Below are 14,281 nucleotides of genomic sequence, written 5' to 3'. Positions count from 1 at the left end.
ATGAGGGCGAAGAATATTTCTCGGTTGCCTCGATTGAAAAGATCAAACAAAATTGATTCCTATCTGGCCCGGCAGAGTTGGAGTCTAAAATTGCAGAAATGGTGAATCAAATGTTCCTTCACTCTTCCCCACAGTCCTCCCAATCTGGTCGACCGTGGGGATATTTACTATCCCTTCTATTCAACGCCTCCTGTCTGGTAATCATAGGAAAACTGCTATCGAAGGGCAGTAATTCAGACAGTTTTCAGGGTCTCGGGTGGAGCAGAAAAGCTGCAGAGGAAGCAGAAGCGGCAGCACAATACACTTGCTCTGGCCATGGATACGTCTTTGTCGATACTTTCCAAGACGGAACTCTCAATTGCGAATGTAATTGGTGCTATATGGGACCGAATTGCTCCCAAATTGATCCCGATTGTGTGTCAGACGCAGATAGGTCAGGTTTTTTCTTCACCTTCGGAATGTTATTTTTCCCAATTTCTTATTTCTGCATGCAGGTTTCAGAAAGTCTATCTGCACATAACTGTGTTTTCTATCCAAAATTTTCTTGTTTTAGGTTCCAAGGGACTAAATATTAAATCATAATTGTTTCTAGTGAGAAGTAAATAAACCAGGATTGAATCTCGATAGATTTATCCAAAACCTTTTCTTAACAAATTATCTGCTGCCTTTAGTGTAACTCTAAATTTCTCTGCACAGAGATTATTTCCTCCAATTTTTTTTTTTGGTAAATGAGTCATAAACTAAAATTAGATTATAGTAGAATAAAATTATCTATATAGAATATTTTAGGGTTTAATTTATTGATCTTTGTTTTTTTTGAAAAAATGAGTTATATTTGAACTGAAATTAGATCAGTTAATGATATCAGATTTTCACAATCCATAATTTAATTGTAGTTTTTTCTGAAGAAAGCTAAGAGAGACAAAAAAATGATCAGTTATAGACTAGGAGCAGCTTACAAAAGAGAAAGGATGGGAGGTCTGATAGTTCAGTAGTAGGAAATGGAAGGTCTTAAATAGACAAAAAATGATGGGTTATAGACTAGGAGCAGCTTACAAAAGAGAAAGGATGGGAGGTCTGATAATTCAGTAGTAGGAAATGGAAGGTCTTAAATTTAACCCTTAACAAATGAGATAGCAATTTTAAGTGGGTTTGAATTTGAAAATTTTTTCTATTAAAGTGTGCTTGAATTGAAGTAGTACAAGGTCAGGTAATCTTTTTGAAAGCTGATAAAAAGAACAAGCCATAAAAAAAAATAGGTGACCTCCTCAAAAGCTATAAAATCAGAACTGTTAAACTCAAATCATTATAATTGAAGATGTATAATTCTGTATTTTATGACCTTAATTTGGTCAATGTAGTGCTAAAAATTAGACAAAACAGCTTAGCTTATCGCACATACAAGTAGATTTTTTTTAAAACAAAAAACCCTTCCTCGACTGTGGAAATTCTAAGTTCTCAATGTAGGTGTGTATCATTTCTTTGAATTACAGCGGAGATCCTGGTATTCTGGAGCCATTCTGGATTGCAAATGCGGAAGTGGGAGCAACTGTTGTACCTGCCTGGTATCGTATGAGCTATCAAATTAACGACGGCCGACAATCAGTGGTGTCCCCTGAATTAGAGAAACAGATTCGTGCCATTCATGCTCTCGTAGGCAACGCCGTTACACAAGGAAGATATATTGTGCTCGGAACAGGCTCCACGCAGCTCATCAATGCGGCAGTTAACAGTCTTTCACCCACACATGCTTCAAACCCTGCACAAGTAGTAGCAGCTACACCCTTTTACAACGTAATATGTCAAATCTCTTTTATGAAGAAACCCTTAATCTCAATAATTTACTGATTTTCTTTCTATTTTGTGTCCAGATTCAAATCGAAATAAAAACCTACATAATGAATGGGCAAAATTTTAAAATTTGAAGTTTAAAAGGGGAATTCCATAAAGCAGAAATTTCAATACATGATACATCTCTTGCAGGGCTACAGAGTATCGACGGAATTATTTGATTCAGGGGACAATTTGTGGAGGGGAGACGCGAGGGCTTTTAGAGAAGGAACAAAATCCCTCAATTCAACGACATTCATTGAGTTCGTAACATCTCCGAACAATCCAGACACTCTTCTGGATGAGGCCGTTTTGAAAGACGAGAACGTAAAGACAGTTTACGATCATGCCTATTACTGGCCTCACTTCACTGCAATCTCCCGCCCCGCGGACGAGGATATCATGCTTTTCACCCTCTCCAAACTTACTGGACATGCAGGCAGCAGGCTAGGGTAAATTCATCTTATATAAAAATATATCTTTTTAGGCATTAAAAGACCGTTAATGCAGCTAATCTCTGTAATCTTACAAACATTTTTCCCAATTCAATTTAATATCGTTTTACAGATGGGCAATTATCAAAGACTACGATGTATACCAGAAGATATACCAATACGTCAAAATCAATACGGGGGGTGTATCTCACGATACACAGTTAAGAGCAACGACATTGTTAAAAGCAGTAATAGGCGGTTACAGACATCCTAAAAGAATGGAAGCTATTGACAGAGAATCAAAGCAGATGATTTTCCACTACGCTTACTCTGTCATGAGATGGCGATGGGAGAGACTCGAGAGGATTTTTAACATGTCTGATCGATTCTCACTTCAGAATGTTGGACCTCTTTACTGTAACTTTTTCAGAAAGGTTACTGGCCCCTCACCAGGTGAGAAGTTGTAGCCAAATTGTGATTGAAAACTAGATTTCTTTCAGGTGAGAAGTTGTAGCCTAATTGTGATTGAAAACTAGATTTAAAAGAAACCTAGAAAGAAACAAGTAAGAGAATCAAACAACATAAGCAACTATGACAGCATAAAGATTTTATCTTTTGGCAAAAATTATGTTTGAGTATGACAAATTTTCAGCATACGCGTGGGTGAAGTGCGAGAGGGAGGAAGAAGATTGTGCAGCGGTGTTGGAGAAGGCGGGAATCATTGGCCGACGCGCTGAAGAATTCGGGGCAGATAAACGATATGTTCGTTTGAGCTTGCTGAGGCGAGATGATGCGTTTGCCGTGTTAGAGCATCGCCTTCAAGCTCTTGTTTGCTACAACAATCATTGTGAAGACATATTCTCCTCCAACCAGCCAAATTCATGGCCACAATTTTAGCTTTCTGGTCATATGGAAATATAAGCTGAGTATGCGTATGACGTGTAGTCTAAATTGAAAAATAGCGCAGGACATGACAGCAATCCTGGTTGCTGCAACGATGCGTTGTAAATTAAAAAACAGGGCAGGACAGGACATAACAGCAACAATCGTTGCTGCTATTCATGAATTATAAACTATCTAATGGTATTTTAAACGAGAATTGCCTTGAAATTTTAAATAAATTTAAAAAAAACACTTGAAATTTCTGGTGTAGGGTATATGCAGACAAGCCTCTTCGAATGTACTTTTCTACTACATACCAGCACACCACATCTTACCTTCTTATGTGCTACATACCAAGCATTGTATATCTTACCTTCTTGTGAGATTTGAACTTGTACCTCTCTTTCAAAAAACAAATTTTCCACTACTTGACCAACTTAGGCTATAACAATGTTTGATATGATTTGTTCTACATAGTAACTTAGGGATAGCATAATTGTATTAACATTCTAATTTTAACTACCTAAAAATAATCACACAACAAATAAAATTGAACTAGTTAAACTTTAATTTTAATTAAAAATATTATTTATTTTGAAATTAAAATTAAAATTTAACTAGTTATAATTTTATTTTTCGTGTGATTATTTTAAATAATTTATTTTTGTCATTCATCATATTAATTTTTATTATTTATCTTTATTTCATTTTATCATAGAATAATTTGAAATTAAGAATTAATTTATCATGCTTAGATGACATGGTAATAAGGACTCTCACAGTGTGATTATGTAAATACATATAAAAATCTATTGACTTAAATTTGACAACTATTTACATGTCAAATAATTAATATTTAATAATAATATTAATATTAATAAGCGTTATAGATATATTGATTTGTCATTAAAAAATGTTGAAAATATCAATTTCAATCTATTAAGATTTATTTTATTTTAATTTAGAACTTGTGTATAACATTAAATTGAAGAATATTAGGATTAAGAAGGTGCCATCAACCTTGTAACTCTATGTATATGTTATCTATCTCCAAAACTCTTGGAAGGTGTAATTAGATGCTTGGAGTGTAGTTGGAGATATATTTTGTGTTTAGAATCTATTAGGGTCTTGGATTAGTTGTCTTATGCATTCATGAAGAAGGTGGAGCACTATTGTGGTGGTTATAACTCACATTGAACTCATTTAAGACATTTTTGAACTCCTAAGCACTAGAGAAATAAATGGAGAATATTGCCAAATGGATGGAGCCTACATGAGCTAGTGGACTTTTGCTAAACATGAGGATGCGAGTTGTTGGTGAGTAATTGGTCAAGGATTTCTTTTGTGGTTATGTTTTCCCACGGGGGCTTCACTGGCTAGGCAATATTATATCACGTGAGTTCATATTGGGGGGTTTAATATCCCAAAAATGAGGGTATAATATATTGTCTATTGGTGAAAATAAGGGGGTTTTTAATTCAAGCTGTGAAAAAATACAATATCTAGCGAAAATAGGGGAGATTTTAATTCACGCTATGTATTGGGAGGGGGTGAAAAAAGAGGAGTTTAGGGCAATATTTTTTGAAAATAGGGGTATTCTTTAGTATGCCATGAATGCATGTGATATAATCCAGGTTCACTAAGTGAAGCCCCTGTGTGTTTTCCATGTGATGCTCATGTGAAGTTATTGGTGTATTTATGATTTTCAAAAGATATTTTCCAAGGTGAACATGAGGATTTCACATGATACTATGGTTTTTCTATCCATTATTTTGATAAAATAAAATAATTAATTTTGGTCTCTCTTTACTTATATATTGGAGGTTTGAGATAGTAGTTTGATATCATTATCTACAAGTATATAGGTTCTAGTAAGATATTGAAAAAGTGTGAAGTATAACATGTTGACATTATATCTTATATATTGAATATCAATATTAATGTAAGAGCATCCTTCGAGGAAGAACATAAATCCAACACCATTAGTATTCACTTAGTTTTTTTATAGTTTTGGTTCATTAATCAATTATAGAGGATGTCACCATATGTTATTATATTTCATAAATGAGCCTTATGATTTGGCAAAACATTAAGGAGAAGTATTTGAAGATTATATGCAGGCTTGAGAAGAAAATGCATTTAACAACCTAAAATAGCCATGTATTGTATTGGTAGACATATGCAGTTGTATAGTTACTTTTGGCAATAAAAATTTAAAATTTATAACAATCAAGGAAGACATGGGAATAATTATTGGATCCAAGGGAGTAAACATTGGGCACCACAAAATTTTATTTTGAGAAACTAGCTCTCATTAGGGTATGTGCACCAAGCTGTGGTACCAAAAGGGGGTCTTAAGATGCCACTTTTTTCTGAAATCAACAAAGTTTGAACTTCAACGACAAATTGAAGATAGTTAGACTCCAAATTTGAAGATGCAACAACAACAAGAGTCAGAGTGCTTCGAGTCTACTTTCTAAACTACTAATTTTTTTTTTAAATGGTGGAGATTAAGGGCTTCAAAAAGGGGGGCCACAAAAAGTGGTCTTATTTTTATACAAAAACCATAACATAGCGTATGTTGTGGCCCCCCTAAAATGTTAACTTTTTTTTTGAATTTTTAAAATCGCTTCGGTGAGAAATTAGCCAACACCTTGTAGTTTATGCCAGATTTTTCAAGTATTTTTTAAACGAGTATATGATTTTTTTACTAATTTTTGAAGTGGACACATCCTGAAAAACAAAAATTTGAGTGTGCTCCCCCCTAAAATCATTGATAACTAATAAAAAATCAAAACTTTTATTTTTTAAATTGTGTAGAATGGACTCTAGTTTCTAAAAATGTAAGTTTCTTCAAAATCCAATGAACGTGTAAAAAACTATACCCAAAATAGTGCATGTTGGTTTTTGACCAAAAACGAACACATTAACAAAAGAAATTATAGATGAAAGCCTTAACGAAATCAAAATGTGAAAATAATTACATGCTTGGATAGCTAACAGAGAGATCGAGGTCTCTATGGTATTTTCTTTAGTTTTATTGAAACACATGCAAACCTGATGGAGAGCACGACCAAAAATATGCGAATTTTTTTTAATCCTTGTTAAAAACATGTCTTAGGCCTAAAATGGTCGTCCAACCCTTTGGGCTGGGTGCCCAAGCACAATACAACCCAAAGGGTTAGTAGTTCCCAATGTAGACCATTTAGCGAGCGCCAAATATGGCGCTCGCCAAATGAAAGAAATTGAATTTTTCCATTTGGTGCGTGCCAAATTTGGCGTGTGCCAAATGAGAAAAGTCAACTTTTTTCATTTGGCGAGTGCCAAACGTCCTGCATCGTCCAATTTGAAGGTTTTGTGATGCAAAATTTTCAATTTGGGCACAAGTTATACCCATCATTAGAGGAGAATATATACATGAAATATAATATTTAATTATAAGTCACTTTAAGTTATATTTCATGTATATATTGGTAGGATGTTTGAGAGTGGTTTCAACTCTATAGGAGTTATAATGTAGATTCTTGTTTTTAGAGGATCATATTGACTTTCATACTTAGTCAAATTTTAGTAATCAACATTCTCCTATTAGCATTCTTTAGATCCGTATCTCACTATCTTTATCTTCCCTAAACTCTACACCTATCTCTCTCCCTCTCTTGTCTCTCTCAATTCTCTCTCCCCTCTCTAGGTATATCCCACCCTCTCTACCTTTCATCCCTTCCTTGTACCCTAATTTATATCCTTGACTCCCTTCCTCTCTCTTCTCTCTCACTCTCTTATTATTTCTCTCCCCTCCCACTCGTTTCTCTTGTTCACTACTGATCCCTTCTATCCTCTCTCTCCCCATATCTAGGGCTCTCCTTCCCTCCCTATTCACCTCACTACCTCTCCCTCCCTATATTATTACCCACCTCTCTCTCCCCCTCTAGGTTTCTCACTTATGTAATTGTCCACCCTCTAGTTATCTCCCTCCCTCTCCACCTTTCTCTCCCTTTCCCTTGCCCCTATCTATTTATGAACACTCTCCCTCTCTTTTCTCTCTCCAAACCTAGATCCATCTCCTCATTCTCTAGGTCTCTCGCTCCCTCCATTTCTACCTCTCCATCCATCCCCTCTTACTCATCTCTTTGTTCTTCTATCTCTTCTCTTCTCTCTCCCTTCCCTCTCTAGATCTCTCCCTTCCTTTCTTGCCCTCTCCATTTATATATCCTTCCCCCACTCTCTCATTATCTCTCTTCCTCTCTTATTCTCTCTCTTCATTGTCTAGTTCATTAACTCTCCAACCCACCCTCTCTCCCCTCTCTAGGTTTCTCCCTCCCTTCCTCTCCACCTATCTACCTTTGCATATAGGTCTCTTTACCCACCTCTCTTTATCCTCCTATATCTATCTCACTCCTCTCTCGAAATCTAGGTCTCTTGCCTATCTATATGTCCCCTCTATAGTTCTTTCTCTCCCTCTCTATCTCTCTCCCCCTCCTCCTCAACATACGACCCACGGGTTAGTGTAGGATCAAGGGGGGCCAAAAAGTGGCAATGTGAAAATAATAGCCTTCTTCACTTGCCTAAAAACACAAAAATCCGTGTTGACTTTTTGCTTGGCCTGGGTGTCAATACACCTTGGCTTGGTAATTACCTATGCAAATCGTACGGATATCTGATTTTTATTTGTAATTTTAATTTAAAAAATATATAATATATTACATATTATATAATATATAATATATTATTATATTATATAATATATATAATGTAATAATATATTATATAATTATATAATTATATAATATATTATATTATAATATAATAATATATTATATAATAGGTATTATGTAATATATTATTATATTATATTATATAATATAATATAATAATATATTACATAGAGGGGAGCGAAATGGCGAAGCATGCGAAAGGCGGAAGTAGCCTCTCTCTTTTCGACCAGCCCTTTCCTCTGCAATATGTTTTTCACAGTTATGGAAACCGTTTTGTGGTTCTGGCGAATGATGCCAGGGCAAATGAATTAAGCCGAGCTAAATCTCGGATCAACAAGCAAGAAGCCTTTTTTGCTGAAACAAAATACCCACTAGTTGTATCGGCTAGGGCTTCCCTTCCTTCGCTCCAAGACAGGGATCAAAAATGGCAACTGGTAAGGCGTCGAAATAAAAAGGCAGAAAAGCAAGCGAATTGCTTAAAGCAACATCCCAACCCAGGGTGGAAGGAAGGTTCTGTAAAACCTAGTCGAACAAACAGTCCCACGGCTTCAGATATCAAAATGTTTGGTGGCAAATCCTCCAAAGATAGCCCCAATGGGATAACCATTGACATTGATTCCCATACATTGGATAGGTATCGAATGCATTGCAACAAAAGAATGTTTTTCGCACGATGGAAAGCTTGGGGGATCCCATCTGAACAAATTGCCAACTGGGTAGCGTCTTCCCTCAATAACCAGGTAAAAATTGATATCCTCCCTGATCAATTCTTAGCTATTGAATGTGGTAATCAAAATTTTAAAAACTCAGTATTAAATAGGGGTTTGTCTGAGTTTAAGGGCTTAGGGTTTGATTGTTGGGAGTGGCAAACCCTCTTTCATCTGTCACTGTTAAATTCGTGTATGGTCAATAGAGTCATATCTCTCGAAAGAATTCCAATCGAATTCAGAAATAATGACTTCTTGAGAATTTTAGGGAATAAAATAGGCAAATTTGTTGAAGTTAAAAAATCTGCTTTAAGCTTCTTTAACAATGTTATGATTGTCAACATGAATGTAAACATTAAAAACATCGATTCAGTAACACTAAAGTATGGAAACCAGAGTTTACCTCTTGAATTACCCTTCTACAACGGTCCTTTTGAAATAGATAGACCTAGGAAAAATGCTTACCCTAAATTAATTACTGAACCAAGAGTAGCTCCAATTAAATTTGTGGACGGAGGAGGATTCACCATCACAGGTTTTAATAAACTCAGCACTAATCCTCCCTCTCTGGCTCTTTGTGGTCAGAAAGCCCTAATTAAGCTTCCATGTTCTCAGCCTCAACCTACTCTACCGCCTATCCCTCCCAAGGGGGACCCTAATAAAGGGGCTGGTAATTTAGAAGAAGGGGAAATTTGTGAAGGGCTTCCTCAGAATGAACAATCCAGCATGGTTATGTCACCAGTAGGCTCTCTTTTCTTACAAGACAGAGAGTACTCAAAAACTTCCCCTCCGAGGGATCTTACCACCCTATCATTTCCAAAAGATGAGGGCATCTCTACCCAAGATCTAGCTAGGATTTCACAACAATCCCATCAAATCCCCCCAGTCTCAAATATGATAACCCCTCTTGGGGAAAAGGCAAGTCCCTCTTCCCCGAAGACTGACCTTGTCACAACTAAAGCTTCTGGGGCTGATCAAGTAGCAAAGGAAGTTGATATCATCGCCAACTTTATAGGGGAAGAAGTAGTAAAGGACCCCATGGATCAATTGATTGAAGAAATATGTGATAATGAAGAACTGGAAAGACAGAGAGATCTCCTCGTTAACAACCTGGTTAATATTACTAGAGTTAACTTAGACACAGAGGAACTCTTCATAGCATCAGAGATTGAGGAAAATCAGCATCCTAACACCTTAGGCATTCTCTGCTCGGGCAAAAGTAAAGACTCCCCAGATTGCACTAAACTCAGTAAAAGAAGGGGTAGGAGATCCTTAGCCGAATTAAGACTGAAGGATGGAGAAGCTAAGGGTCAATCCAAAATATCAACTCTTTTTAATGTAGGGGAGGGGAAATACCTCCCCACTGAGCCATGAAAATCATAACATGGAATGTTAGGGGATTGAATGCCCCTAACAAACAACGCATCTTAAAGCGTTGTATCTCTGTATCTAAACCTGACTTAATATTAATTCAAGAAACAAAAATGAATGCATCCGAGATTTCTATCTTTGGGCAAACACTGGGGGTTAGACAACTTAATCACTCCCCAGCCTCTGGTGCTTCAGGGGGCCTAGCTATCATTTGGGATCCTAGATCCCTTTCGTTCACACCTCTAGAGATCCAGCAAAACTGGATAGGAGGAGAAGTTGTAATCCACAAAAATAACCTCAGATTTAAATTGATTAATGTTTACGGCCCCATCCAGAACAATGATAAGGTGAAAGTTTGGAAGGACATTGAGATCTTTCTTAAAAACTTCTCAAACAACCTCAGCATCATTGGAGGAGATTTTAATGCCATTACTAAAACCTCAGATAAAAGAGGGGGAAGCAGCAGGCTCCCCCCTTCAGCTATAGATTTCAATCTCTGGATCAATAGGAATTCCCTGCTGGAAATTAAGACAGCAGATAATGCCTTCACCTGGAACAATAGAAGATCTGGATTTTGTAACATAGCAGAAAAGCTTGATAGGTTTTTTATCCATGGTGGGCTCTCAGGATTGGATTACTCCTTGAAGGCAGAGCCTCTTCCTTTATCAGGATCGGACCACTTTCCTCTTCAATTAAACTTATTATCAGATTTTACCCCAAAAAAATGTCCCTTCAAATTCAAAAATATGTGGTTTCGAGATGATAATTTTCTAAGCTTACTTGAAGAATGGTGGAGTAGCTCCACCTTCTTAGGATCAAAGATGTTTATTGTTGCAAGCAAGCTAAAACTTATTAAATGGAAGCTCTTAGAGTGGAATAGGACCAAATTTGGTAACATCTTTGACAAAAAATCATCAATAGAGAACGATCTTAACAGGGTCAATATTGAGGTCATGAAAAGAGGGATGGATGAGCGCCTTTTCCTTAAGGAGAAGGCCCTTCTCTTGGATTATGGAAAGATATTAGCCTATGAGGAAATCTTCTGGAAACAAAAATCTAGAGAGACCTGGCTGAGGGAAGGGGATCGTAATACCAAGTTCTTCCATAATAGTACTAAGCAAAGGAGAGGAGTCAATCGAATTTCTCAAATTATGAACTCCCAGGGTTCCATCTTGACTGAACCAGATATGGTTGCGTCTAAAGCAGCTAACTTCTATGAGAATATCCTAAACAATCTTGAAGGCTCTGACCTTAAGGGCCAACTCGACTCCATCAAGAATATTCCGAAACTCATAACCAGTGACCATAACCAAACCCTTCTAAAGAAATTTTTGGTGGAGGAGGTCAAATCTGCCCTTTTCAAAATGAACCCGGACAAAGCTCCGGGTCCAGATGGCTTCCCAACCATCTTTTTTCAAAAATGCTGGGATTTTATGGGAACAGAAATCACGGAGGCCTTGGAAGGGGTAAGAAACTCGAGAAAGATTCTTAAAGAAGTCAATAACACCTTTCTCGCCCTCATTCCAAAAAAGGAAAACTCGGAGAGTTTCAATGACTTCAGACCAATTGCTCTATGCAACACTTTGTACAAACTGTTAACTAAAACCTTAGCAACTAGACTCCAAAATCTCCTTCCAATTATTATTAGTGAAGAACAAACCGGTTTTGTTATGGAAAGATCAATCTATGATGGATGATCATTGCCCAGGAAGCTTTGCATTTAGTTCAGCTTAACAAATCACCAAGCATGTTAATCAAATTGGACATCAGTAAAGCTTATGACAAAGTTGACTGGCGTTTCCTCTGCAAATGCCTAGAAGCCTTTGGTTTCTCAAAATATTGGATCAACCTTATCTTTGAATGCATATCCTCCCCAAGATTCTCTGTTCTAGTTAATGGCTCCCCAGTAGGCTTCTTTAGTAGTTCGAGAGGGCTTAGGCAGGGGGACCCTATATCTCCCTTCCTCTTTATCATTATGGCTGAGGCCCTGGGAAGAACTATTACGATGGCTAAGAAGATTGGGAAGATTCAAGGCATTCCCATCACTAAAAACCTTCCCCCCTTTACCCACCAACAATTTGTGGATGACACAATTCTCTTCAGACAAGGTGACTTAAGGGAGGCCCGCGCTTTTAAAAACATCCTCAATTCTTACATGAGAGCCTCAGGCCAAGAGGTTAACTTAGCTAAATTTGCTATCTTTATGTTCAACATTGAACCCCCTCTTGAAAAAGATATTAGTAAAACTTTGGAAATTAGTATAGGATCCCTTCCTTGCAAATATTTAGGCATCCCCCTTGACAAAGATAGGAGTCCCTCTAATTTGTGGAACAACTTAGTGGATAAGATCAAATCAAGAATCAGCTCATCGAAAGGGAAATGGCTTTCCTCTGCGGGCAGAGCCACTTTGGTTAAATTAGTTTTATCAGCTATGCCCATTTTCCAGCTTTCCCTTCAGTGGCTCTCTTCCTCCAAACTTAGTGAAATTAACAGGCATCTAAGAACTTTCTTCTGGCAGGGAATTGATAACAACCACAAAATCTCTCTTATTTCCTGGGACAAGATATGCTCACCCAAGGAGGATGGGGGTCTAGGCCTCAAAAATCCTCGAGTCCAAGGTAGAGCATTGGGGGCAAAGTTGGTATGGAGGTTATTCAGATTCCCACATCTTAAATGGGCTAGATTGCTTAACCTCAAGTACCTTAATGGAGATGACCCGTCCCAAATTTTCAAGGAGTCCAATCCCCCTAGAGGCTCCCACCTTTGGAATTTTATGTTGGAATGTAGGAAGATCATTGCGGACAAACTTACTTGGAACCTAGGTTCAGGGGACAAGGCCCTCTTTTGGTTAGATTCATGGGGAGGATACGAAGCCATTGAAAACATCCATGACTTCGAGACTACCCGAGCCCTTCTCGAAGCTAATAGAGGACTCCTATTAAATAGCTACCTCTCCCCTCTAAAGGAAGGGGCTAGCTGGCAATGGATTGAAAGGGATGATGAAGTCATTCCGATAGGGGACAAGCTCAAACTCTTGTCCATTCTCAACTCTAGAAACTTTGTCCTAAGTCATGTTAAGGACAAGCTGGTATGGGCAAGCTCCTTAAGGGGAGAATACAATGCCAGGGATGGATACTTCCATATATCCAATTAAGCTCTAAGACCCAAGGTAGAACTTCCTCTAAATCTGTACTGGGATAGGAATTGTTTACCTAAGGCAGGCATCTTCTCTTGGCTCGCAATCCAAAACAAACTCCTCACTGCAGACAAATTCAGGCGTATGGACTATGAGGGTCCTAGTAGATGTCCTCTCTACGAAGCCAGGGAAGAGGACACCAATCATATTCTCCTTAACTGTTCCTATGCTCATCAGTGTTGGACTTGGTTTACCAGTAAACTTGAGTGGTCTGCAGCCTTCCCCAATACCATCTTAGGAATGCTGAAGGCTTGGCCTCTTCTTAAGAAGGGTTGTCTCTTTGAAGGATTGTGGAAAGCTCTCCCATCATCCATAATCTGGGAACTTTGGAAAGAAAGAAACAAGCGCATCTTTAAGAATGAAAAATTAGATGTCCACAGAGTCATTAATAAAATAGAGTCAGTTGTCACAGAGCTGGTTAATAATAGACTTGCCTCGGGGTCACTTAAAAATGCCTCCATGTCTCATTGGGATGAAAAGATCGTTAAACGATGGAAAGGCTTGACTCTCCCTCCCTTTGTAGGTGAAGGCCCTTCGGCCTGCCTTCAATCTAGAGCTTCATGTAGGTGGCATCCCCCTGGTAAAGGGTGGTTGAAGTTAAACTTTGATGGGGCATCTCGGGGCAACCCAGGGCAAGCAGGGATAGGATGTGTTGTGCATAATTGGGAAGGCAGGGAAGTAGCATCCCTCGCCGCCCCAGCTGGCATTATCACAAACAACTGGGCAGAACTGTTACCCTTGGTGGAAGGTTTTCTTATATGTAGAAAACTTGATGCAAGGTGTTTAGAAATTGAGGGTGATTCGGCTATAATTATCAATGCTCTTAGGAAAGGCAGTACTCCCAACTGGAAACTTAATACCTTGTTATCCAAGGCATTGGATCTATGCAAGGGGTTTGGTAGGGTCACATTTAATCACATTTATAGGGAGGGCAACAAAAGAGCAGATAAGCTCACTAACTTAGGGGTTGATGGCATCAAACTCCTATCCCTATCCTCCTAAGTTAATTTTAGCCCCTTCTATCTTCTCTCCCCCCTATCTTTTAGTATAGAGGACGAAATTTCCTTGTTCCACAATCCATTTTCAAACCTAATCCTAGATCTGAGAGGTTCAGATTATCATCCTTATTATAGATATCTCAGTATC

At 37.9% G+C, this 14,281-nt stretch overlaps 1 protein-coding gene across 1 annotated transcript; it reads left to right on the top strand.

Moving 5' to 3' along the window:
* LOC131055941 (tryptophan aminotransferase-related protein 3) lies at positions 1-3,500 on the top strand. The gene is made up of 5 exons (XM_057990259.2): positions 1-433; positions 1,494-1,794; positions 1,984-2,282; positions 2,398-2,717; positions 2,917-3,500. The coding sequence occupies exons 1-5, from the start codon at positions 99-101 to the stop codon at positions 3,159-3,161; spliced, it is 1,500 nt and encodes a 499-aa protein (XP_057846242.2). The 5' UTR covers positions 1-98; the 3' UTR covers positions 3,162-3,500.
* Positions 3,501-14,281: the final 10,781 nt, after the last annotated feature.

Source organism: Cryptomeria japonica, chromosome 5 (assembly GCF_030272615.1).
Source record: "Cryptomeria japonica chromosome 5, Sugi_1.0, whole genome shotgun sequence".
Classification (NCBI taxonomy): domain Eukaryota; kingdom Viridiplantae; phylum Streptophyta; class Pinopsida; order Cupressales; family Cupressaceae; genus Cryptomeria; species Cryptomeria japonica.
This window is presented reverse-complemented; position numbering and strand designations above follow the sequence as displayed.